The sequence below is a fragment of the Culex quinquefasciatus genome, chromosome 1, assembly GCF_015732765.1.
Source record: "Culex quinquefasciatus strain JHB chromosome 1, VPISU_Cqui_1.0_pri_paternal, whole genome shotgun sequence".
Taxonomy (NCBI): Eukaryota; Metazoa; Arthropoda; class Insecta; order Diptera; family Culicidae; genus Culex; species Culex quinquefasciatus.
This window is the reverse complement of record NC_051861.1, coordinates 129,317,796-129,342,957: the sequence shown is the minus strand read 5'-3', so window position 1 is coordinate 129,342,957 and position 25,162 is coordinate 129,317,796. Positions and strand designations below refer to the sequence as shown.

Sequence of the window (25,162 nt, the reverse complement as noted above, 5' to 3'; positions counted from 1 at the left end):
AATTTGACTAAAATGGGGTCGCAGAACTCGAATTTGATGTTTAAAACAAGAAAAAGATAACAAACAAAAACTTCGGATAATCGAGGCTTCCGATAATCGAGTCTGGATTGTATACTCAGCTAAAAAAGTAGTAATTTAGCTGCATGTAAGAGGACTGGGTGTAAAATAAATATTGCATTATTTTGTGCAATTTTATGTAATTTCACACCCTGAAATATGTAGCCCATCAGTATGGGAAACCTACTTAACCGAAATGTCAAGCTCATATATGCGTTTATCCTAATTGCTTTTCATCGGTCTGATGGGCGAGTGGGCTAAGGCGCCAGTCCTTACTGTTGGTGCTGGGTTTGAATTCCATCGGTTGCAACTTTTTTTTGTGTTTGTAAAAAATGTACATGCAGTGTGTAATATTAAGTGTTTATTTTGACGAAGGTGATGTGCATGCTTTTGCATGCGATTTTACCATCGGATTTTTTGCTGTGAATGTAGTTTGTGTAATTGTGTGATTTGTGTGATTTGTGTGGTTTGTGTGGTTTGTGTGATTTGTGAGGGTTTATGTGGTTTGTGTGATTTGTGTGATTTGTGTTTTGTGTTTTGTGTGATATATGTGATTTGTGTGATTATATGTTGTGCGATTTGTGTGGCTTGTGTGGTTTGTGTGGTTTGTATGATTTGTGATTTTGTGGTGTAATTGTGTGACTCTATGATTTGTGTTGTTTGTGTGATTTTGTGGTTTGTGTGGTTTCTAAAAACCAAAAAAAAATCTTGTCCTAAATTCCACTCAATGCGATTCCATCTTTAAAGGGCCACTTTCTGTTTGCTCTTCTGCCATCGCCCCCGTCGAAAGTCTGGCTGAGCGCGCGGGGCTTTACATAACTTGTGGACTCTGTCTTCTTGCCCCACGAAAAGCGAAGACCCTTTCAGTGCCACACCAGACGGGGCTGAAATTTCATTAAAATCCGCAACAAGTAAGGCTCGTTCGTATACACGGAGAAAAAAGAGTTCCCAAAATCGTGAACACCCGTTCATGAAATTGGGAACCACGAACAAAGTGTTCAAATTCCATGGTACGTTTTTGAAAATCGTACCATGGCATTTGAACACTTTGTTCGTGGTTCCCAATTCCATGAACGGGTGTTCACGATTTTGGGAACTCTTTTTTCTCCGTGTAGACGTCCACGGCTATTTACCGTTTCGATCAATATGTTTGAGCAGTCTCCTTTCAAAAGGATCTCTTCTAAGAATAGAACCAAGAAAAGGATAATGGCTAAGTACCTCGGAGTTTAGCCGCATAAGAAACGGAAGGAAGGAAGTTCACCTTCGTGCCAGTCGACTCGAGTCAGGTTATTGGTCCCTTCTCCGCCTTCCAAAACCTAATCAAAGAGTAAGTAAGTAATCTGAGTTTCGACAATGAGGCCACGTACCACGTATTGACCTCGTAAATTTGACTTTGTAAATGAGTACCCAGCTGGGAGGAAGTTTCTCCTGTGGCGTAGCGGTGGTTTCACCCAGATTTGCTGGTCAAATAAACTAATTAGTTGCTTAATTCATAATACACCCCAGGAGCTTAATGAAATCGGACGAATATTCACCGAAAAAGTATCCAAAACAGCCCCCCCCCCCATCGCAGACTCACCTTGAAATTGTCCGGATTTTCCGACTCTTCGATAAACTTAAAGATGTCGGCCACGGCTTTGATCATGAGTCCCTCGTTGCCCTGGGGCGATGATTTCCCCCCGCCGGAAGTGGCCTCCGCAACAGCGGTGCTATCTTGCTGATCCCCCGAGGTGCCACCGCCGGAAGTGGCCGCCTTGCGGGGGTTCGGTCCGAGCATTGTGTGCGTCTTGCCGGAACCGGTCGCGCCGTAGGCAAACACGGCCGCATTGTACCCGTTGAGCACGTCCTGGACGAGGGGGGCGGTCGTCGTTTGGTACACCTCCTCCTGTTGAGAGAGAGAAACGAAGCATAAATGAGAGTGAAAAAATGGCGGGAATATTAATGTGTCCACACGGGAATCGATTTTTTATTCAACACAGCGCGCCCGGAGGCGGTCGGGAGTGCGTTACACTGGCTGTGATGTGATATATCACGCAACTGGCTGGCACGGAAATAGGTTTCACGACCTGGTTCTGGGATAAAAAAAGTGAACAAACAGAGCTTTAAAAATGGCTTGTCGTTTGTTATTCAAAATCATGCTGAGCATATTCTGTTGAAACCGTCTACATGGCATTCTCACCTACTTTTTGATAATATTTAATTGTAATTTCAACTTGCTTTGAATTGAATCAGTTTAATAAGATTCCAAAGATTTTTTTTTATTTTTAAATTTTATGATAGTAGGGGAAGGTGGGGCTAGACGACCATATGGGGCAAGAGGAACAATCGTTCGTACGGCCGTAATTTTTACAATTTTGATTATTTCCAGTATGAGGAATTGTTGCTAGCAATGCAATTAGCTGATTCTACTACCACATAACCGCCAAAACGACGTAAACGCCACGGAGCATAAGATTTAATGAAGTTTTTTTTCTAAACCTTTGTTTTCTTATAGTATTTGGAATGTACAAAATAAGGCTTAGGATTCGTTTTAAGGCTCATTTTATCAAAATGCATTTTTTCCTAGATCAGTAGTGTCCCTACCAATGACTTGCACCTATTATAAAGTATGATTTAAATTTTGGTTATTTTTGCTGAAAGCTTTTAAAAAATCTTGTTCAGGTGGGGCAAGTGTACCATATGGATTTTTAGTATGGAAAAAATACGAATTGCGACAACAACATATTTTATTGGGAAATAAATATATAAATGTACTTAAAAACTGAGAAACAATTGTTAAAAAAATTGTCCATGCAAATAAAGTGATATTATGCAAATTTCCTTTTTTCATCAAAGTAATATTTTTTTTTCGCAAAAAAACGGTAAATTTTTTTGATAAAATATTATTATTTAATCTAAAAATAAAAGAATCGTTTCAAATATATTCTAATCTGATGTATCTGAGTGATAACAGTTCAATTGTTAGCAAATTAAAATGTTGTTTCATGCATTGTTCCTCTTGCCCCACTAGTTGAGAAGAACGTACGGAAAATCATTTCTTTTAAAATCAATATTTTACATTAAAAAACAGAATTTTTCAAAAACTTGTTCTATCAAAGTCTTGGTCAAGACCTAGAATAAGATGATTATAAAAAAATCCGACAGATTTTTTAACGTTTTTGTTGGGATATAACGAGCATTTCCTTAGCTTGTTACACTTGCCCCACTTTCCCCTAATTTTGAGTTGGGAAACATTTTTTTTGTTCAAAGTTGAAGCAAAAACAAATTTTCAAAAAAAAAATGTATTTTTCCTGTATTTTGAAAATGCATTTTTTTTTTCTCGGATAAAACCTCAAAATTTGTGTTGTTACAAAATACCCATATTAAATGATTGGGATTTTTCAAACATTTCGAAAGTATTATCACAATTTTTTAAAAATTCTTGAAAATTTCACAAAACTAGGTATTTTCAAAAAAATACTCCAAATTTCAGTTTTTTACAATATGGGTATCAAATGATCGTGATTTTTCATACATTTCGAATGTTAGCACAAAAAATTGAAAAATACCAAAAAAAAATCACAAAACTGCAAATTTTTAAATTATACCTAAAATTTCAGTTTTTTTTTTCAATATGCGTATCAAATAAGGCTGGTACACATTTATTGAATTTTTTTTTTTTTTGACATTTATTTAAAATTTTTGTCCTCCCCCCTTTCGATATTGGTGTGAAAAATCAGGGAGCAAAAAAAAAACATTTTTTCAAAAAACTTAAAAATTTCAATGAAAATAAAAACTGCAATCAGCTGGAATCAGTTTAAAATACATTCCCCTGCGTTTAGAATCATTTTTAGCATGTTTGGGTTGATTAAAAAATCTTTTGAATTTTTGAAAATTTTCGATGTTTATTATCACAAAAGGTTTTTTTCGCTAAAAGTTTTGTTTTCGTTAAATTATACATTTTTTGAAAACTAAGTATTTTTTTCGAAAATACGTAGTTTTGTGAAAATGGCGAGTATTTTTTATAAAAAAATGTGTTAATACTTTCGAAATGTTTCAAAAATCCACATTATTTGGAACTCATATTGTAAACACTGAAATTTTGAGTATTTTTTGAAAGTACGCAGTTTTGCGAAAATTTTGAGTAATTTTAAAAAATTGTCTTATGACTTCAAAATGTATGAAAAAATTCTGATCATTTGATATTTATATTGTAAAAAACTGAAATTTTGAGTATTTTTTTTTTCAAAAATGCGAAGATTTGTGAAAATTCCGAGTATCTTAAAAAATTGATTACTTTCCAAATGTACGAAAAAATCCCGGTCATTTGATACCCATGTTGTAAAAAAATGAAATTTAGATTTTAAGTATTTTTTCAAAAATACGTAATTTTGTGAATTTTTTTTTATTACATTTGAAATGTATGGAAAAAATCCGATCATCTGATACCCATATTGCAAAAACAAAAAAAAAGATTTTTTTCAAGAAACATTGCATTTTCAAAATACAGGAAAAATACGTAGTTTTGTGAAAATTTTCATGTAATTATAAATGCAATGGATGAGTGACATCATTCCGATTTCAAAGCACTATAATTTTTTGAAGTTTGGATGATTTTTCATAGGATTATAGCCAATGTCTCCCATATAGCCAGAATTCCATAAGCTCTGTGCTTCAGTTAAGCACTGGGTTGTGCTAAACCGAAGCAGCTGAACGAATAAAAGCCGGGGCAGTGCAAAACCGGGGCATGACTGTATGCGAATGTATGAAATTCTGTATCTTGAGAAGACATTTTCTGATCGATTTGGTATCTTGGGAAAAATGTAGGACTTTGCAGAAAAAAAAGCTCAACGGAAAAAAAACAATTCTTTTATTAATTATTTATGACTCAAAGTTGAGATCCTAAAAATACGATTTATTTAATTTTCGATATTTTATATAATAGAATAATAAAATATGGTGCTTTAAATTTCACATTGTACATTTCTGTATCGTGCTCAATCAAATCTATTTTCACAATTTACAATCAATTGACTGCATTTCCTTAAATATTGTAATGAACAATATCTTCAAAAAAACAGTTCTAAGGCATTTTTTACTGCCTCACTGTTTTACTGTTTTGTTCTATTTTATATTTTCTCTCAACAATTGAAAAACTGAAGTTTAGATTAAATCTTGAGTTTATTTTTTCAAAAGGTAGGACCTATTCAAAAAAAAATTAGAAATAACATATAACATGATATCTATGGGGGGTACAAAAAATAAGGGGGTTCGCACGGTTGCTTACCAAAATTTACAATTTTATTTTTCATACCTTGATGAAACTGAAGCGTTTACTGACACCAACTTAAAAAATGTCAAGTGGTGTAATGTTTGTAAAAGTACACTTGAGTTTGAGGAAAAACATATTTTTTGACTATTGATAGAAGTGCCCACGACTAACCCAATCCGAAAATATGTTTGACCCTCAACTCTGATCGAGGTTGAAAAGGGGTAAACAAATCAAATTTGTGTTCAGAACGACCCTGATCAAATAATTAAACGAATTCAAACGACTCTGAGAATTTTATATTTGATCAAAGAAAATAATCTAGTAAGTACAAACTTATTTTCAGAAACAAGAATTGTTTTACCCAAAAGAGTCTGATTGTACAACTTTACCTAATTCTTTTGAACAATAATCATCCAACCAAATTTATTAAAGTTCCGAATAATCTCCAAAGGAAAAAAAAAACTTTTCAGACTTCCTCAAGCCTCGTCTACCTCCTCCACTTCAATAAAAAGTTTTAACCTGCACAATGGTCAACGCACTGCTCATTCCCCGCAAGCCAATCTCATGAAGTACTAAAAGCGCTTCCCCATCCTCATAAATGAGATGGAAAGAGAAAAGCTCACCCCATTGTAACCGAGTGCTGCCCAGCTTAGGCTCCTTACAAACTAATTCAAGTCCACTTTCAACAAAGCGGTTCGTTCTGCAGCTCGTTTTATTTCGAAAATTGAATTTTCTTCTGCAATCTCTTTTTTGTGTTTGTGTGTGAGTGTGTTTATCTTTCCTCCCAAATCCGCTCGATAACTGGCTTCTTCTTCTTATTTTATAACTCTTACCTGGCTGGAGCTTTCGCCAAAGACGTGGTCGTAGTTGTACTTTTTCGGCTTGTTCCGGGTTCCCTCGTCGAAGCTGAGTGTGCCCCGGGACAGCACCTGGATGCAGTTTGGTTCGGCGGCATCGCCCAGCGGTCGAATCCGGACGGCGACCTAGATACAGCGGAAAATGGAAAGAAAGGGAGGGGAAAAATAAATTTCCATAAATGTCGGTTTGTTGGTCACTAAGTCGTCTTTTTAGCGTCATGTAATGTAGAATAAGGAGGGGGAGAGATGTTCAAATTGCGCCTCAAGTTATGCGGGTTTGTATGAAGTTGGGGCACGGATTGCGCCAGCGTTTATGCAGCCGTTTGAACATCTCTAGCACGCCGGCACGGTGTTCCAGATTGACCAAATTTGAATCAAATTATGCGTTATTTGCAGATAAAAATGACAAATAAGTTTTGATTTGGGCCACAGTTCCAAATCAAAACTCGTGGCGATCGTATGTTGAATTCAATGATTTATTAAAACTAAAATTCTAAAAATATTTTTTCCAAAATCCCTGTCTCTCAACATAAAACAGCCTAATTGGCGATTTTGAAAAGGTAGCATCGATTTTAACGATTTTTGGAGTCTATAATTAGGATTTATGGGATATCTAAAACTATATTTTTAAAAGTTGTTCCCAATTTGCCCTATATTTTCAATCGATGATATCTTGATCCGATTTTCACGATGAACTTATGAAACCTTTGTAAAATCTCTAGGAAGAATTATATATTATCGTAATTTTGCAATCACGATAAGGCGGTCAGCTCAAAATTGGAAAAAATCTGGCCAAGGATAGAAGAAAGGATAGGATAGGATAGGATAGGATAGAAAATCTGGAAAAATCTGACAGACGAAAATCTTGCAATTATGAATGGGGAAGGGGAGAGAAAATATGAATTTGTTAAAAGTTTGTAATATTCAGAAGGTTTAGTTGATTTTTTGATCTCAAAAAGGTTGAATTTAACATTTACAAAATTCATCGAATTTAATGAAATCATTTTTTTTATCAAACAAAATTCTAAATTTGCAAAAAAAAAATTAAATCTGGTGAAATCTGTAAAAATTTGGCCCAGATTATAATTCATCTTTATTCTGGCTGAGATACTTGAAAAATCAGGCATTCCCAGATTTATCTGGCAACTTGGCAACCTTGATCACGACAAACATTTTGAAAAAGCTTAAACCTAAATGTTAAGCCATTTTGAAATGTTTGGCTTGATTTTAAAATTCTAGATATATTTTAAGAGATGACAGAATTTTCAGACAATGAAAATCAGAAAATGTAAAAAAAAGGAAATTGCAAAGAATTTTCTCAGTTATTTGAAAATATGTATTTCAGGAATAAAATAAAAACGATTCTATTTTGAAAAAAAAAAAGAAAAAATCCAGCATTATTTTCGAAAATAAATTTATATATTTATAACTTGGAAACGGTACACTATATCAAAATTCCATAAAAGTACTCAAAAGCAAATTAACACTTGATCTTAAGTTTTTTCAATCGAGTATTTTTTCTAAACCTTTTAAAAAAAAACTTGGCTAAACAAAAACGTCAGCAATGAACCTATGCTCAAAATTGTTACAATGGTAATCATTAGGTCATCATTAGGTATTCAAAATTGGAAAATGTAAAAAATAGTATTCTCCTCAGCCATCAGAAAATATTTATTTCAGTGATAAACGGAAAAAACTATTTTGAAAAAAATGCAAAATATAATTATATCTTGAAAACGATGCACTTGACTAAAATTTCACAAAAGTACTTTTTGTTCTGATAAGCAATTTAACAATTTAACAGTCAAAATTAAGTTTTTTTTAATAAGGTGTCTTTTTTCTTAACATTTCTAAAAAAATTGCCAGGTTAGAACGTCCTGAACTATAAGAGCTATTTTCAAAAATCGTTAAAATATCGCAATAAAAAGTGAAATTAAAATATGGGATTTTTTTTTCCATTTACCCATTAATTTCCGAAAAGTCCTAATAATAACCTACAACTTTACCCACTCTTTCAGATCTGAAATCCCTGCTCCAGCTACGGGTTTTCGATATTTTCATAGCAATTTTGTATGGACAGCTCTTAAGTTTATATGGAATGAATGAATTGTATGTGGACATCAATTTCGCAAAATGGCTTATTTTGTCGCAAGAAATCAATCGAAAAAAAAAATATAAGAAACGAGAATATTTTTTTCCTTTTTGAAGTTGATGTCAGTAAACGCTTCACTTCGGTCAAGGTATAATAGATTTGGGCTCCCTGAACAGAGTCTAATCGACAGAATTAAATTGTAGTGCATTCGCTGCGAAAGAGTAAAGTTGTAAATTTTGGGTTGAAAGGTTATGAAATCATTCTAAGAAACCAAGCGTCTCCATTGAATTTCTCTTTCAAAATGAATCCATGTAGGCGCCTGGCTTCTCAGTATGAAGTCATATCATTTGTACCATAAATTTGTAACTTTACTTTTTCGCAGGAAATTCACTAAAATTCAATTCTGTCGATTGGAGCAAATTCAAGAGGCCCAAAACTATCATACCTTGTCGGAACTGAAACGTTACTGACATCAACTTAAAAACTGTCAAGTCTTGTAATTGTTTAAAAAAATCTAAAAAATCTTCTAAAAAAAATCTATAGCATATTTTTAATTTCTAGTACCATCAGGTGACATAGTATTAAAATAATGTTCTCGTTGGTTCTTCGTATTTCTGGTTATGCCTCTAACATTATCACTTGACATTTTTTTAAATCTTTAATTTGAATATCCGTTAATCATTAACATTCAGTCTAAGGGGTGAGATTGGGTCATACAAAAATGCTGAAATTTGAATGACCCAATCTCACACCTCCCCCCACATGATGTCACCCCCGATGACGGTATTTAAAAAAATACAATAGTTTGCAATAGAAGAAGGACACACATTTTAATTTAAATTTGCATAGACCTAACACCCGAAAAAAAATGTTAAAACAAACATGTTTTTAACTTTATGTATACCTACTAATAATTCATGCTAAGATTTTTAATGGCCATTTTTCGTTTAAATTTGTCCTCAAATAAATTCAGATGTTAGTCATAAGTTTTAACATTTTTGTTAATTTATCAGGACACTGAAATGTCTTAAGTTTTCATCAAGCCCTAATCACATTACATACTCTCAATTTAATTATTTTATTTTCGTTACTTCAATTTTTGAGGTAAAATTTAGATCACAGACAAACAGACGTAAATCTCTATTATAATCCATCAATAAACAATTAAACGGTCAATTTGAATGGACAGAAACTCACCACTGTCATTTGAATTCACCATTGCTTATTTCTCAAGGTATGTAGATTAGATAAGGTAAGGCAGATTTTTCTAGCTGTCAAAACAGTTAGCACGAAACCTGGATTTTATGTGCGATTTTCAGAAAAGTGAAAATTTTCCCATTTTCCGGGCAAATTTCATCGGATTTTTTTCTCTAGGATTGTTAAGCATGCCAAACTGAACCGAAAAAGGCGTTGATTTGATTTTTTTTTTTTGAATCGTATTTCGGTTCAGTTTGGCAGAAAAAAATCCGGTGAAATTTGCCCGGAAAATGGTAAAATGTTCACTTTTCTATAAATTGTCATATAAAATCCTAGTTTTGTGTTAAGTAACATTTTTTGACCGCTGGAAGACCCGCCTTACCTTACTAATCTACATACATTGCTCATTTAAATGCATTTGACAGTTGGTAGATTCGTTCAATGATTTTTGTCTGTTTGTCTGTGTTAAGATCCATAAAAAAGTTTATGCAACAAATTGCACATTTTTCAGCACTTTTCGAAACTCAAATGAGTTGCAAAATGAACTTTTGGCACTCTTTTTTTTGCGATGACAAGATGGCTATTTCGTCACTTTGAAAGGACAGAAAAAGTTTGTATTTATGCAACAAAGTTGCAGAAGTGTTTATAAACCATTTTATGTTTGAATTTAGTGCATCAATATAATTGCAATTCCTCTAATATTTTTTAAAAAATTTAAAGACTATGTCGTAAATTGGTCCAAATCATAAAACTAAAGGCAAGATAAAAACAAAATTTCTTTATAAAAAACAAACATTTTTTCAATATTATTATCAAAACAAACTCAACAATGGAAATTTTAAAATAATTTTTCAAAGAAATTCCCAGAACACCGTGCATTTTCCCCGTTAAGGGACCTTGATTGGGGCCATTCACTTCGAAACATCAACTCACCACGAGGCGCTCGTCGGTGTGGATGTTGGTGAAAGATGAATTGCTGCCGGAACTGCTCGGAATGGTACTTCCGTTTGATGATTGCGTTGCCATTTTTACATTTCCCGGAAGAACAGCACTGCACTGAGAGCTTAAAAGCTGCGCGTTTGTTTTGCCACGCTGAGCTGGTTCTCGATTTCCGTTTTTGACTTCTGACTTCTTAGGGGGGCACTTAACTCCACTTCTTTTGATGGAATGTTCCACTGGGACCTCTCTTCGAGACTATCAACGAGTTATGGATTTCGAACGCAAAGTGGGTTCTTCTATTTCCCTCCAGTGGGACGACGCTCCATCGATTTTTGTATGACGATAGAAACGAAAAAGGGTCAGGACAAAACCAACCAACACACACTATAATATTTCTGTATCTCACTAGAGAAAAAAGGGGGTTGTTAATAATTTACTTAACCAAATGTCGTTGACGAGGTCGCACACCAGAGCTCAACACTAATGGAATTTGATGGTTTTTTTATTAATTAGTCGGAACATTCTAACTGAATTAGCTCCACCCACTACAACTGCTGCTTCTACTACTTGTACATCCTGGACGAGTTTAATCCACTTTCACTGAGTGATGCACCACACTCTGCTGCGACGAGGCGAGAACAATATGCAAAACCACAATAGTTTGCACATCCAACCAGGGTTCCTGCAAAATTTCACTTCAAAAACCCCAACCGGTTTTTTCCAAACCACAACCCCTCTTCTGCTGCTGCTGCTCAACTTGATTAGGTGGCTCGCTCCTCTTGAACTCCGACCGCGAAAACCAGTCGCACCAGACTAAACTTGGTGTCCAACTTTGGCTAGCTTTTATTTTTCCAACCCAGCCCCAAGCGTCCAGCGAGCGTCGAGTTTTCTCTGTCTGGGTTTTCTACTAGCGCACTATTTTTCCATTATTTTCCATTTCGTGTTTATACACTTCAAATATTAATGCATGATGGCAGCAGCTGGAGCAGGAGCAGAATAGTGGTGGGCTAACGGAACGTGGCAAAGTTTGGTTGGAAAATAAGGTGAAGTTGGACATTGTGGGGAGATTTCATTTCTTTAAAAAAAATTTGAATTTTCTTTGAGTTTGCTTTGAATTTTCTTTGAATTTTCTTTGAATTTTCTTGGAATTTTCTTTGAATTTTCTTTGAATTTTCTTTGAATTTTCTTTGAATTTTCTTTGAATTTTATTTGAATTTTCTTTGAATTTTCTTTGAGTTTGCTTTGAATTTTCTTTGAATTTTCTTTGAATTTTCTTTGAGTTTGCTTTGAATTTTCTTTGAATTTTCTTTGAATTTTCTTTGAGTTTGCTTTGAATTTTCTTTGAATTTTCTTTGAGTTTGCTTTGAATTTTCTGTGAATTTTCTTTGAATTTTCTTTGAATTTTCTTTGAATGTTCTTAGAATTTTCTTTGAATTTTCTTTGAATTTTCTTTGATTTTTTTTTTTGAATTTTCATTGAATTTTCTTTGAATTTTCTTTGAATTTTCTTTGAATTTTCTTTGAATTTTCTTTGAATTTTCTTTGAATTTTCTTTGAATTTTCTTTGAATTTTCTTTGAATGTTCATAGAATTTTCTTTGAATTTTCATTGAATTTTCTTTGAATTTTCTTTGATTTTTCTTTGATTTTTCTTTGAATTTTCTTTGAATTTTCTTTGAATATTCTTTGAATTTTCTTTGAATTTTCTTTAAATTTTCTTTGAATTTTCTTTGAATTTTCTTTGAATTTTCTTTGAATTTTCTTTGAATTTTCTTTGAATTTTCTTTGAATTTTCTTTGAATTTTCTATGAATTTTCTTTGAATTTTCTTTGATTTTTTTTTGAATTTTCATTGAATTTTTTTTTAATTTTCTTTGAATTCTCTTTGAATTTTCTTTGATTTTTCTTTGAAATTTCTTTGAATTTCCTTTGAATTTTCTTTGAATTTTTGTTAATTTTCTTTAAAATTTTCTCGAATTATTTGTTTTTAAATTTTCTTTATTATTTTCACCCAAATTTCTTTTTAAATTAGCTTCAAAAAATTTCTTTAAAATTATCTTTAAAATTATCTCTTAAATTTTCATCAAATTTTTTTTTCTTTAATTTTTTTTTCAATTTTATTTTCATTATTTTTATTTTTTTAAATTTTTCTTTTAAATTTTCTTAAATTTTCTTTAAATTTTACTTCAATTTTCTTTCAAATTTTCTTTAATTTTTTTTAAATTTCCTTTAAAATTTTCTTTATTTTTATTATTATTTTAATTCAAATTTCTTTTTAAATTTGCTTTAAAAATTTCTTAAAAATTATCTTTTAAATTTTCTCTTAAATTTTCTTTAAAATTTTCTTTATTTTTTTAAATTTTCTTTAAAATTTTCTTTAATTTTTTTAAAAATTTTTTTAAAATTTTCTTTAAAATTTCCTTAAAAATTTTCTTTAAAATTTTCTTTAAAATTTTCTTTCCAATTTTCTTTAAATTTTCTTTAAAATTTTCTCTAAAATTTTCTTTGAATTTTCTTTAAAATTTTCTTTCCAATTTTCTTTAAAATTTTCTTTCAAATATTCTTTAAAATTTTCTTTAAAATTTTCTTTAAAATTTTCTTTAAAATTTTCTTTAAAATTTTCTTTAAAATTTTCTTTGAAATTTTCTTTAAAATTTTCTATAAAATTTTCTTTAAAATTTTCTTTAAATTTTTTTAAAATTGTCTTTAAAATTGTCTTTAAAATTGTCTTTAAAATTGTCTTTAAAATTGTCTTTAAAATTGTTTTTAAAATTGTCTTTAAAATTGTCTTTAAAATTGTCTTTAAACTTGTCTTTAAACTTGTCTTTAAAATTGTCTTTAAAATTGTCTTAAAAATTGTATTTAAAATTGTCTTTAAAATTATCTCTTAAATTTTCATCAAATTTTTTTTTCTTTAATTTTTTTTTCAATTTTATTTTCATTATTTTTATTTTTTTAAATTTTTCTTTTAAATTTTCTTAAATTTTCTTTAAATTTTACTTCAATTTTCTTTCAAATTTTCTTTAATTTTTTAAATTTCCTTTAAAATTTTCTTTATTTTTATTATTATTTTAATTCAAATTTCTTTTTAAATTTGCTTTAAAAATTTCTTAAAAATTATCTTTTAAATTTTCTCTTAAATTTTCTTTAAAATTTTCTTTATTTTTTTAAATTTTCTTTAAAATTTTCTTTAATTTTTTAAAAATTTTTAAAATTTTCTTTAAAATTTCCTTAAAATTTTCTTTAAAATTTTCTTTAAAATTTTCTTTCAATTTTCTTTAAATTTTCTTTAAAATTTTCTCTAAAATTTTCTTTGAATTTTCTTTAAAATTTTCTTTCCAATTTTCTTTAAAATTTTCTTTCAAATATTCTTTAAAATTTTCTTTAAAATTTTCTTTAAAATTTTCTTTAAAATTTTCTTTAAAATTTTCTTTAAAATTTTCTTTGAAATTTTCTTTAAAATTTTCTATAAAATTTTCTTTAAAATTTTCTTTAAATTTTTTTAAAATTGTCTTTAAAATTGTCTTTAAAATTGTCTTTAAAATTGTCTTTAAAATTGTCTTTAAAATTGTTTTTAAAATTGTCTTTAAAATTGTCTTTAAAATTGTCTTTAAACTTGTCTTTAAACTTGTCTTTAAAATTGTCTTTAAAATTGTCTTAAAAATTGTATTTAAAATTGTCTTTAAAATTGTCTTTAAAACTGTCTTTAAAATTGTCTTTAAAATTGTCTTTAAAATTGTCATTAAAATTGTCTTTAAAATTGTCATTAAAATTGTCTTTAAAATTGTCTTTAAAATTGTCTTTAAAATTGTCTTTAAAATTGTCTTTAAAATTGTCTTTAAAATTGTCTTTAAAATTGTCATTAAAATTGTCTTTAAAATTTTCTCTAAAATTTTCTTTAAAATTTTCTTTAAAATTTTCTTTAAAATTTTCTTTAAAATTTTCTTTAAAATTTTCTTTAAAATTTTCTTTAAAATTTTCTTTCAAATTTTCTTTTAAATTTTCTTTAAAATTTTCTTTCAATTTTTTTTTCAAATTTTCTTTCAAATTTTCTTTTTAATTTTCTTCAAAATTTTCTTTCAAATTTTCTTTAAAATTTTCATTAAAATTTTCGTTAAAATTGGCTTTAAAATTTTCTTTCAAATTTTCTTTCAAATTTTCTTTCAAATTTTCTTTAAAATTTTCTTTAAAATTTTCTTCAAAATTTTCTTCGAAATTTTCTTTAAAATTGTCTTTAAAATTGAGGAATTGAGGATCTAAATGAGAAAATTGTAGGCAATTTTTTCAGTCCCTCAATTATTATTTTCTTCTGTGAGAAATTTTATGTTGAACAAAAATTTGAAACAACTCTAAACCTTTTATCAACTAATGCCTGATTATTGATTTCAAATTTGATGTTGATTGAAATTTGATATGTTTGCTGTATAATTAATTCTACAATTTTTTTTTGTTTTTTGTTTTTCAAAAACATTGATATCGCTTTAGTTTTAAAGTGTCACTGATAATTGATCCAACTTTATTCTTACTTGTAATTGTTATGATTTTCAAATGACCTTCAAATTCTATAATGTTCACCTGCTTTGAAACCAATCATATTTATACCAAACTAAAACTTATAATTTTACACGACAATTTTCCGGGAGCGCATGAAATGAAAAAAAAATGGAGGTTGATTATTTTTTTTTATTTATCAATCAAAAATTGGTAAATTTTTTTATTTGTTTTTAAAATAAAAAGATATTGGAAAAAAAACCTAAGAAATTAGAAAAAAATATCTTATTTCTAAGCTGCAATACATTATGAAAAAAAATTTAGAATGTTTTGTCAGTAGGTATATTGTATTCTAATAATGTCAGTCTGTTTACAATGATCAGGATATTTAACGAAGAGATTTTTTGACAATTTTCAAGCTAAAAAATGAAAAATGCAGAATATTTCATTCTGCAAACCTCGCATTCGTTTTTGAATATAACATTCTGTTTGAAACAGTCTAACTGTTTGGCAACATTTTTGGGATTTTTTTCATTTCTGGAAAATTGTTGAGTATCCCAGCAACTTTATTGAGACTTCAAAATTTTCTGGCAATTGATGCCTACTACGATCATATTCACCAAATAAAGTCAGAGCTGCCCCTTGAAAATTATATGTTAGTTTGGCTAACTGTGTAGAAACACATATTGGTTGGCAAAAACATGCAAATTTCTTAGCCTTAAAGAAAATCACGAAAAAATCATACATCAATAAAGTTCTAAAACCTAGTAAATTTGACAAACATTGGCAAATATTCAACATTTCAATACAAAAACATCCTTTGCAATTTACAAAATATCCATGATTTAGGTCTTATGCTCTGGTGGAGGTCGAAGACAGGGACAGAAAATCTAATTTGAAGCCTGATTCCTTTTATAAAAAAATTAAAGCAAAATTTTCAGAACAAGCTCACTTACACTCACTTACGCTTCTACTGAAAAATCAAAATATTTTAAAATTTACTAACAAAATTGCAATAAAATACGAAAAAAATTTGTTATTGACATTTTTCAGCTAGAAAGTCTTATATATTGTCATATTTTGTTTTAAATTGTTTTGTTGTACATAAAAATATTGTTTTGTATTCAGCAATTCCCCACGAAAACAGCATGATTCGAAAAAAAAGTTCTCCGATCGGGCTCAAAATTTTTCTGGGGGATCCTTAGCCGAAATAATTAGACCCGTATTTTTTTGTTTGGCCATTAGGGTGACCTACGCCGTGTTAGGGTGGTCCGAAAAATGGCAATTTTCGTCGATTTTCAAAAACCACTTTTTCAAAATCATATCTCACGCCATTTCATCCGATTTTAGCTGTTCTAGACGCTAAAGAAAGGTGATTAGTTTGGCTATTTGGGAAAAATAGTAAGAAGTTTCGAAAATCTAGCTTAACATTTGAAAAGGTCATATGAAAACTTAAAATGCTGTTTTGAAGGTCTCGGGACCAAAGAGCCTATGTCTGAAAATATTTTTATCGGATTCCTCGGAAAATTTCACATAACATATCAAAAAATGGTGAAGTTATGTTCTCGATACTCTGAGATACGATTTTTTGAAAATAAAAACTGTGTTTTTCGACGCGCCACGCGCAAAAATTGGAAAATGACGAAAACGGGGAAAAATCGACTTTTTTTCACTAAAACTGCGATAACTTTAAAATTTCAGCGATGACCTATACATGTTAGGGTACTAAAATTTTCGTAATTAAAAGACGCAACTTTTGGTACCATAACAACTATAGGTCATCGCTGAAATTTTAAAGTTATCGCAGTTTTAGTGAAAAAAAGTCGATTTTTCCCCGTTTTCGTCATTTTCCAATTTTTGCGCGTGGCGCGTCGAAAAACACAGTTTTTATTTTCAAAAAATCGTATCTCAGAGTATCGAGAACATAACTTCACCATTTTTGATATGTTATGAACCGATAAATAAAAATATCGACATCCTCAACAAAACAGCATTTTAAGTTTCATGACTTAAGCTAGATTTTCGAAACTTCTTACTATTTTTCCCAAATAGCCAAACTAATCATCTTTCTTTAGCGTCTAGAACAGCTAAAATCGGATGAAATGGCGAGGAGATATGATTTTTTGAAAAAAGTAGTTTTTGCGAAAATCGATGAAAATTGCCATTTTTCGGACCACCCTAACACGGCGTAGGTCACCCTAATGGCCAAACAAAAAAATACGGGTCTAATTATTTCGGCCAGGGAACCCCCAGAAAAATTTTGAGCCCGATCTGAGAACTTTTTTTTCGAATCATGCTGTTTTCGTGGCGAATTGCTGTATTCAGTTACCAGTAAACCACAATTTCAAACTCCCCCCTAAAGCCCCATGATGAACGATTCTGTACATTGTTCACCCCCCTTTTGTGCTTCGAAGGACTCATTTTCCGTTCTTTCCTACTCCCTTTCCCTTTCTGTCCCTTTCTCTTTCTCACACGATAGTGGTGCTGCAATGCCGACTCGTCGACAACGGAAATGGATAGAAACACCTCCCTCCCCCCTACCCCTCTCCAGGGGGTTGGTTGGCGTGATGGGCCCACATCACACGCGGCCAAATCAAGTTGATATTACAGCCCCCGAGGAACACGTGAATGACACACGAAACATCGACCTGTACTTGTTTTGTAGTTGTAGAGTTTGTGATGTTGTTGTTGTTGATTTACAGGACTGCCGGTAGGACTTGTACATCATTTCAACTGTTTTAGAGTTGCCGTTATTATTTTTTTTTATTTCGATAAATAAAACTTTGAAACTATATAAACAAACAAAAAAAATCTCTGTCTCTGAAAAAAAGTTTTGAAATTCTAAAAAATAGCCACCCTAACCACAACTCCCGTCCAGATGGTCAGATAGAACGTGTTGATGGATACGCACCACGTGGCCGGGGTCAGTCTTCGCATAGTAGAAGCCAGTATGAATTTTTCATTTCACAAACCCACGTACATCACCGATTGATTATATCGAAATGCCCATGCCCGTGCTCAATCTGGATGGCTTTGGCCATTACCTCGGCCAATGGACATTACCGTACACGATGACTAGTGCGGTTCTAGCTGGCTGATGGGTTGGATCAAATTTACCGCAGTACCGTGCTGGAACTTGGATGGATTGCCGTGGTTTCGAATCAATTGACTGGTAAGCTCGGTCAAAACATTTGCTAATTGGAATCCACTGATGGTCAGTTCATGGAATTTCAATCAACGCATTTCCCTGGAATTTGTATTTTATATTGCTGTATCAAGTTATTTTGGAAAAGGTTTTTAGAAAAAAATACATTTTCAAGCTACTTTTGAAAAAGATCAAACACATTTTCTAAAACATTTTTCCAAAAAAAAAAACTGTTTGCTAGTAAGTATCGCAAATTCTCTAACCCAATTTAAAAAAAAATGTCATTGAAATTTATTTTATTCGTTTGTAAATTTTCTTTATTATCTTAAATTTTCCATAGATTTAAGAATTTTCATTAAATTTTCTTTGAATTTTCTTTGAATTTTCTTTGAATTTTCTTTTAATTTTCTTTGAATTTTCTTTGAATTTTCTTTGAATTTTCTTTGAATTTTCTTGGAATTTTCTTTGAATTTTCTTTGAATTTTCTTTGAATTTTCTTTGAATTTTCTTTGGATTTTCTTTGAATTTTCTTTGAATTTTCTTTGAATTTTCTTTGAATTTTCTTTGAATTTTCTTTGAATTTTCTTCGAATTTTCTTCGAATTTTCTTTGAATTTTCTTTGAATTTTCTTTGAATTTTCTTTGAATTTTCTTTGAATTTTCTTTGAAATTTCTTCGATTTTTCTGTTTGAATTTTCTTTGAATTTTCTTTGAATTTTCTTTGAATTTTCCTTGAATTTTCTTTGAATTTTCCTTGAATTTTCCTTGAATTTTCTTTGAATTTTCTTTGAATTTTCTTTGAATTTTCTTTGAATTTTCTGTGAATTTTCTTTGAATTTTCTTTGAATTTTCTTTGAATTTTCTTTGAATTTTCTTTGAATTTTCTTTGAATTTTCTTTGAATTTTCTTTGAATTTTCTTTGAATTTTCTTTGAATTTTCTTTGAATTTTCTTTGAATTTTCTTTGAATTTGTTTTTAAGTTTTTTTGGAAATTTCTTTGAATTTTCTTTTTGAATTTTCTTTGAATTCTGTTTGAATTTTGTTAGAATTTTGTTTGAATTTTGCTTGAATTTTGTTTGAATTTTGTTTGAATTTTGCTTGAATTTTGTTTAAATTTTGTTTGAATTTTCTTTTAATTTTCTTTGAATTTTCTTTAAAATTTTGTTTAGAAATTTCTTTGAATTTTCTCATAATTTTCTTTGAATTTTCTTTGAATTTTCTTTGAATTTTTTTTGAATTTTCTTTGTATTTTCTTTGAATTTTCTTTGAATTTCCTTTGAATTTTCTTTGAATTATCTTTGTACTTTTTTTGAATTTTTTTTGAATTTTCTTATAATTTTCTATAAGTTTCTTTGAATTTTCTTTGAACTTTCTTTTAATTCTTTTAGGTTTTTTTTATTTTATTTAAATTTTCTTTAAACTTTTTTACATTTTTTTGAATATACTTTGATTTTTTGAATATTCTTTGATTTTTTTTTAATTTCCCTTGAGATTTTTTTTGAATTTTGTTTGAATTTTGTTGGAATTTTGTTTGAATTTTCTGTGAATTTTCTTTGAATTTTTCTTTGAATTTTCTTTGAATTTTCTTTGAATTTTCTTTGAATTTTCTTTGAATTTTCTTTGAATTTTCTTTGAATTTTCTTTGAATTTTCTTTGAATTGCTATGAATTTTCTTTGAATTTTCTATGAAATTTTTTATTTAAATTTTTTTTTCGTCTTTAAATTGCCTTAAAAATTGTCTTTAGAGTAAACTTAAAATTTGTCTTAGAATTTTCTTTAAAATTGTCTTTAAAATTATTTCTAAAATTGTCTTTAAAATTGTCTATGAAATTGTGTTTAAAATTGTCTTTAAAATTGTTTTTAAAGTTGTCTATAAAATTGTCTTTAAAATTGTCTTTAAAATTGCCTATAAAATTGTCTTAAAAATTGTCATTAAAATTGTCTTTAAAATTGTCTTTAAAATTGTCTTTAAAATTGTCTTTAAAATTGTCTTTAAAATTGATTTTAAAGTTGTCTTTGAAATTGTCTTTAAAATTGTCTATAAAATTGTCTTTAAAATTGTCTTTAAAATTGTCTTTAAAACTGTCTTTAAAATTGTGTTTAAAATTGTCTTTAAAATTTTCTATAAAATTGTCTTAAAATTGTCTTTAAAACTGTCCTTAAAATTGTCTTTAAAATTGTCTTTAAAATTGTTTTTAAAATTATCTTTAAAATTGTCTTTAAAATTGTATTTAAAATTGTCTTTAAAATTGGCTTTAAAATTGTCTTAAAAATTGTCTTAAAATTTTCTGTAAAATTGGCTGTATAATTTTCTGTGAAATTGTTTATAAAATTTTCTTTAAAATTGTCGTTGAAATTGTCTGTAAAATTGGCTGTAAAATTTTCTGTGAAATTGTCTATAAAATTTTCTTGAAAATTGTCTTTAAAATTGACTTTAAAATTGTCTTTTAAATTGCCTTTAAATTGTCTTTAAAATTGTCTTTATAATTGTCTTGAAAATTGTCAATACAATTATCTTTAAAATTATAACATTACAATTACAATTTTCTTAGAAATTTGTATCAAAAATTTTCTTGAAAACTTTCTTTTAATTTTTTATTCGAATTATCTTGAAATTTTCTTTTGCTTTTTCTTTAATTTTTTTTTTGAATATTTTCAATAAAAAATATAAAATTGAAATAACAAGCAATAGCCTCAACATTTGAATGAAACATTGTGTTTTAACATGCAATTTACTCTAGTTAAGTTGTTTTGCAATCATTAGTTTTCAAAAAATGTCGTATTTGATGAAAAAAAAATTAAAAAAATAGCTGTACACCGAAAATTTAAAAAAATCTAAAGATTTTTGAATAAAACAAAACAAGCTAAAAATAATTCTAAACGCTAATTTTCATTGAAATTTTTAAAGCAGTATTTTTTGTGCCCCCTGACTTTCTGGCAGATTTTGAAACAAAAACTTTTTAAAAATATTTGTACCAGCCTAAAATTTTCTTTAATTTCTGTTTAATTTATTTGAAATATTCTTCGAAATATTCTTCAGAATTTTCTTTGAAATTGTCGTTAATATTTTCAATTTTGTTAAATTTTCATTAAATTTTCTGAAAGTTTTCATCAAAACATATATTTTTCAAATTTCAAGATGGCAGCAAAATGGTGGTGATCAATTATTGAAATTTGACTAAATTTAAAAGAACATTTTTATTTTGATTCATGATTTGATTATTCAAAGTTCCATACAAGCCATCTAGACTTCAGATAATCAAGTTTGGACTGTATACATTGTCTTACAACTTTTTGCAACTTTGATTTAAATTTAGTTGAATTTTGTTTGATTTCATATTATTTTAATTTTTCTTTAACGTTTTTTTTTTCATCCGGAAGTTTTTTGCCATAAGTTTTTTATCCTATATTGTTCAACACAAGTTTTTATTCCATCTATTTCTGTTAATAAATCTTAAAGTTATAAACTTTTAATGGATTCTCATAACTATCACCATTTTGTCTCATAGCAAGCTAACTTTTTCTTTTCAGTGACATTAACATTTCCATTACCATCAACAAACACAATACGAGACAGAAGCCTCAATGATGTTCTTTCCCAGTTATACTCTGAAACCTTCTACCCTTGTTGAACACTGCCTTTACGACACAAACAATTAGATGCCGTTCCGAGACAGGAAATAAAAGGAGAAGCCACTTCTGGTCGAGCAACTGCCGCCTTCCGGATAAATTGAAAATAACTATAAACCCGAGGCTACGTTTTAGGAAGGGCGTATTTTTATACTTTCAAATTCGAGCACTTTCAAATTTAATAAGACTTTTTCAAATCATCCTCCCGAATAAGTGCTCATAAAACTTTGGAGCTGATAGGACAAGGACAAGTGCCGCCAACTGTTGCCCTGTTTGAGTTCCCAGATTTCGATTATCAACATTCAGCCCTAACTCAACAACTTGTTCGTTCCTGGTTCATTTCCGGAGGCCTGCGAGCACTGCGAGTTGGAAACTTTTGCTTTTTTTCATTTAATGCGATCGACATCTGCTGGAATTACATTCCTGAGGCTTCGAATCGTCGTTTTGATTTGTTTTTATTATGGCCAACCTTTAGTGTTTGTATTGATCAATCAGATATCACGTGTTTATTTTTATACACGCTACCAGTTTTCTCACTCTCCACCGTTAAAAATGTGGTGGACCTGCTTGAACTTGGCGGTTTATTTGCTGAAAGTGATCTAAAATGTCAAGTTAACCTGAAATTTTGAACAGTGTACTTTTGACGCATGCGCTGCACCAATTTAGATCACTTTCAAAGGCAACGTTTTATGAATGGAATCACTCGAGGCAAATTTAGTGATTTGATAACCGTTCAGCAGGCAAGTTCCACAACTCCCTGCGGGATAATCACTCCGGAAAATTACGCGAAATTCGATAGAAGATGAAAGGGCAAACTTTCTCCGGGGCCACTTTTGATCAAATTATTCCACCAGACGGTGCTGCACACTGATTGACAAATCGAAGGGTCCCCCAGCATTTCTGGTGATTTGTTCCATGAAATTGAATTTCTTTATCGCGAAAGTTGACGAGTTCTACTGATGGATGACGGATTCCGAGATAGAGTCGAAACTAGACCGATATTGGCTTTGGTGGAAGCGGAACTGACTCGATAAAGTCTACCTGATTTGGCGGAAAGTTTTCAAATGTCGCTGTAATTTGCGACGGAGGGGAAAATGATGATTGACTAAAGTTTGTTGAGTTGTGACTGAAGGCTACCACTTGAAGCTTTTTTTTAAATTAATTTTTTGGATTTCAAGTTTTCAAATGAATTTGGCATCTATCCATCCAAGAAAGGTTATAAAATGTTCAAAATCGGTATCTTTAGAACGGAATTTCTGATCGATTAGGTGTCTTCCAGAATGTTGGAGGTAACACTCTTAAAAAAATACCCATATCTTTGATGAGACTTGTCACCTAAAATATTGAATTGCACGAAATAATATTTTTCAAAAATCTCATCATTGGATATTAGAGCATAAATTTTTCAAAAAGTGTATTTTTAATTAAAATGGTTATTATTTATTTAGTTCCTGGCGTCTCCATTGATACGAAAAAAAACAATTTTCACTGAAACAATATTTTGAGTCTAACATATTTTTAATCAGAAAGGTGAATCTTAACTTTCTACGAATGAATCTCCCATGGGTCATCTAGATTAAAAATATTTTTCTTCCTTCATACCTTGTGACACTTTGTCCAAATTAATTTGGCAGTGTTGCCAATTTTACCAAAATATCATATATTTTTTTAACTTTATTTGTAGACGTAAAATAAAATTTGGGATCGAAAAGTATGAGTTCTATCAATCAAAAATGTGTGTATAATTCGATAACGTGAATTTATATTACCTGTTAAAGTCATGACCAAGCTTGACCAGTGCTGAAAATATTTTTTTCGAAGAGATCAGAAAATTTCCTATAAAGTGACGATGGCACCCATAAGCTTCCGATTCCCAAAGTCAAAACATTAAAGTATCGTAAAATTATCAGATCTCTCGAATAAAAATATTGGTAAATTTTCAATCCTGTCGAAAAGGCATTAATTTTTGACCATATTTTATTAATAATATAAGGCCGATGCAAATATTTAAAAAAGTTTTTGTCCCTCGGCCCTGGCCGAGGTCAAGGAGGGGGGCAAAAAAATAAAAAAATATAAAAAATTAAATAACAAGCCATAGTCTTCACAACTAAATGAAAAAAAGTGTTTTAAAATGCATTTTACACTAGTTCAGTTGTTTTGCAATCATTAGTTTTCAAAAAATCTAAGATCTGACAAAAACAAAAATTGTATCGAAAAAAAAGATTTTGCATCCAAAATTTTCAAAAAATCTTAAGATTTTTTAATAAACCCAAACATGCTAAAAATGATTTTAAACGCAGGAGAATGTATTTTATTTTGATTTCAGGTGGTTGCACTTGAATTTTCATTGAAATTTTGAAGTTTATTGTAAAAATATTTTTTTGCCCCCTGATTTTTCGGGCCAATTTTGAAGGGGGGGGGGGGGGGTGACAAAAGCTTTTAAAAATATTTGTACCAGCCTAATATTTTTTTTTATAAAAAAAAACTTTGTCCAATAATTTAAATCTTCTGAAGTAGAACACTGAAAAAGTGGTGAATTTCCACATTTTGAGAAGTAAAATTCCACTTTTTCTAACGTAAAAGATTTTCGTGATATTTTAATTTTAAATTTTTAATTTGGATGAAACTTTGTTCATACATCTCTTTTGACAAAAGAAACAATTTTGCATCATTAGTTTTTTCCATACAAGTCTTCATACAATTTTCTGGCTGGTCATTCAAAATGAGTATGTTTATGTATAAAAATCAGTATCTTGAGAAGGGTTTTTTTTTCATCGATTTAAAAAAAATCCATCTTATTTTCAAAAAATGATATATTTTAGGGGACTAAAAAATACATCTTTTTGGTTATAGTAAGTGATTATGCAAAATCTGGTTTAGGATATATATTTTTTCCGCTTTAATTTTTTTTTAAATATCGAAAACCAGGACAAAACAATTACTAAAAAAATATGTAAAACAAAATCAAATCTGCAATCGTAAATTACTTGACAGTTTTGTTGATAAAATGTACTGCATTCAATTTATAACTACTTTAAGGAAAAAAGGAAAAACATGATAGTAATATTCATCAGGAAATGGTGATAAATTATGTTTAAAAAAAATGTGTGAATTCACTGATATTACATCCAAAACTTGTAAATTTTCATCAGGATCGCATTTCACACATGTTTACTCAAAATAAGGGTAATATTCAAACAACCAAATTTTTTACCTTCCAAAATTCAACTTTTTTCTGTGTATACATTTTTGATTTCTTTTCGATTTTAGCCTTTTGAAAACCTCTTGAAAGAGAAAAGCACCCCTAAAATCAATATTTTTGAAAAGCTAAGGAAATTTCCATCATTTTTTTCACTGAAGACTTTGAAAATCGGGCAATTAGTTTCTGAGATACAGCCTCACAAAGAATTTGAATCGATGAAAAGGAGTTTTCTAAGTGAGCGTTCTTTTATTACGTAACGCAGTTGGTGGGAAGGGGGGGTTGGTGACCGTGTTACGCTCCATACA

At 29.7% G+C, this 25,162-nt stretch overlaps 1 protein-coding gene across 1 annotated transcript in view; it reads right to left on the bottom strand.

Moving 5' to 3' along the window:
- Positions 1–11,272, bottom strand: part of LOC6048860 (kinesin-like protein KIF19) — a 51,322-nt gene extending 40,050 nt beyond the window's left edge. Inside the window, exons 1-3 of the mRNA XM_038266716.1 lie at positions 10,388–11,272; positions 6,142–6,291; positions 1,637–1,942 (exon numbers count right to left, since the gene is read on the bottom strand). Coding sequence (XP_038122644.1) covers positions 1,637–1,942; positions 6,142–6,291; positions 10,388–10,480 — 549 coding nt within the window. The 5' untranslated portion in view covers positions 10,481–11,272. The remainder of the gene's footprint in view (positions 1–1,636; positions 1,943–6,141; positions 6,292–10,387) is intronic.
- Between the last annotated feature and the right edge of the window lie 13,890 nt (positions 11,273–25,162).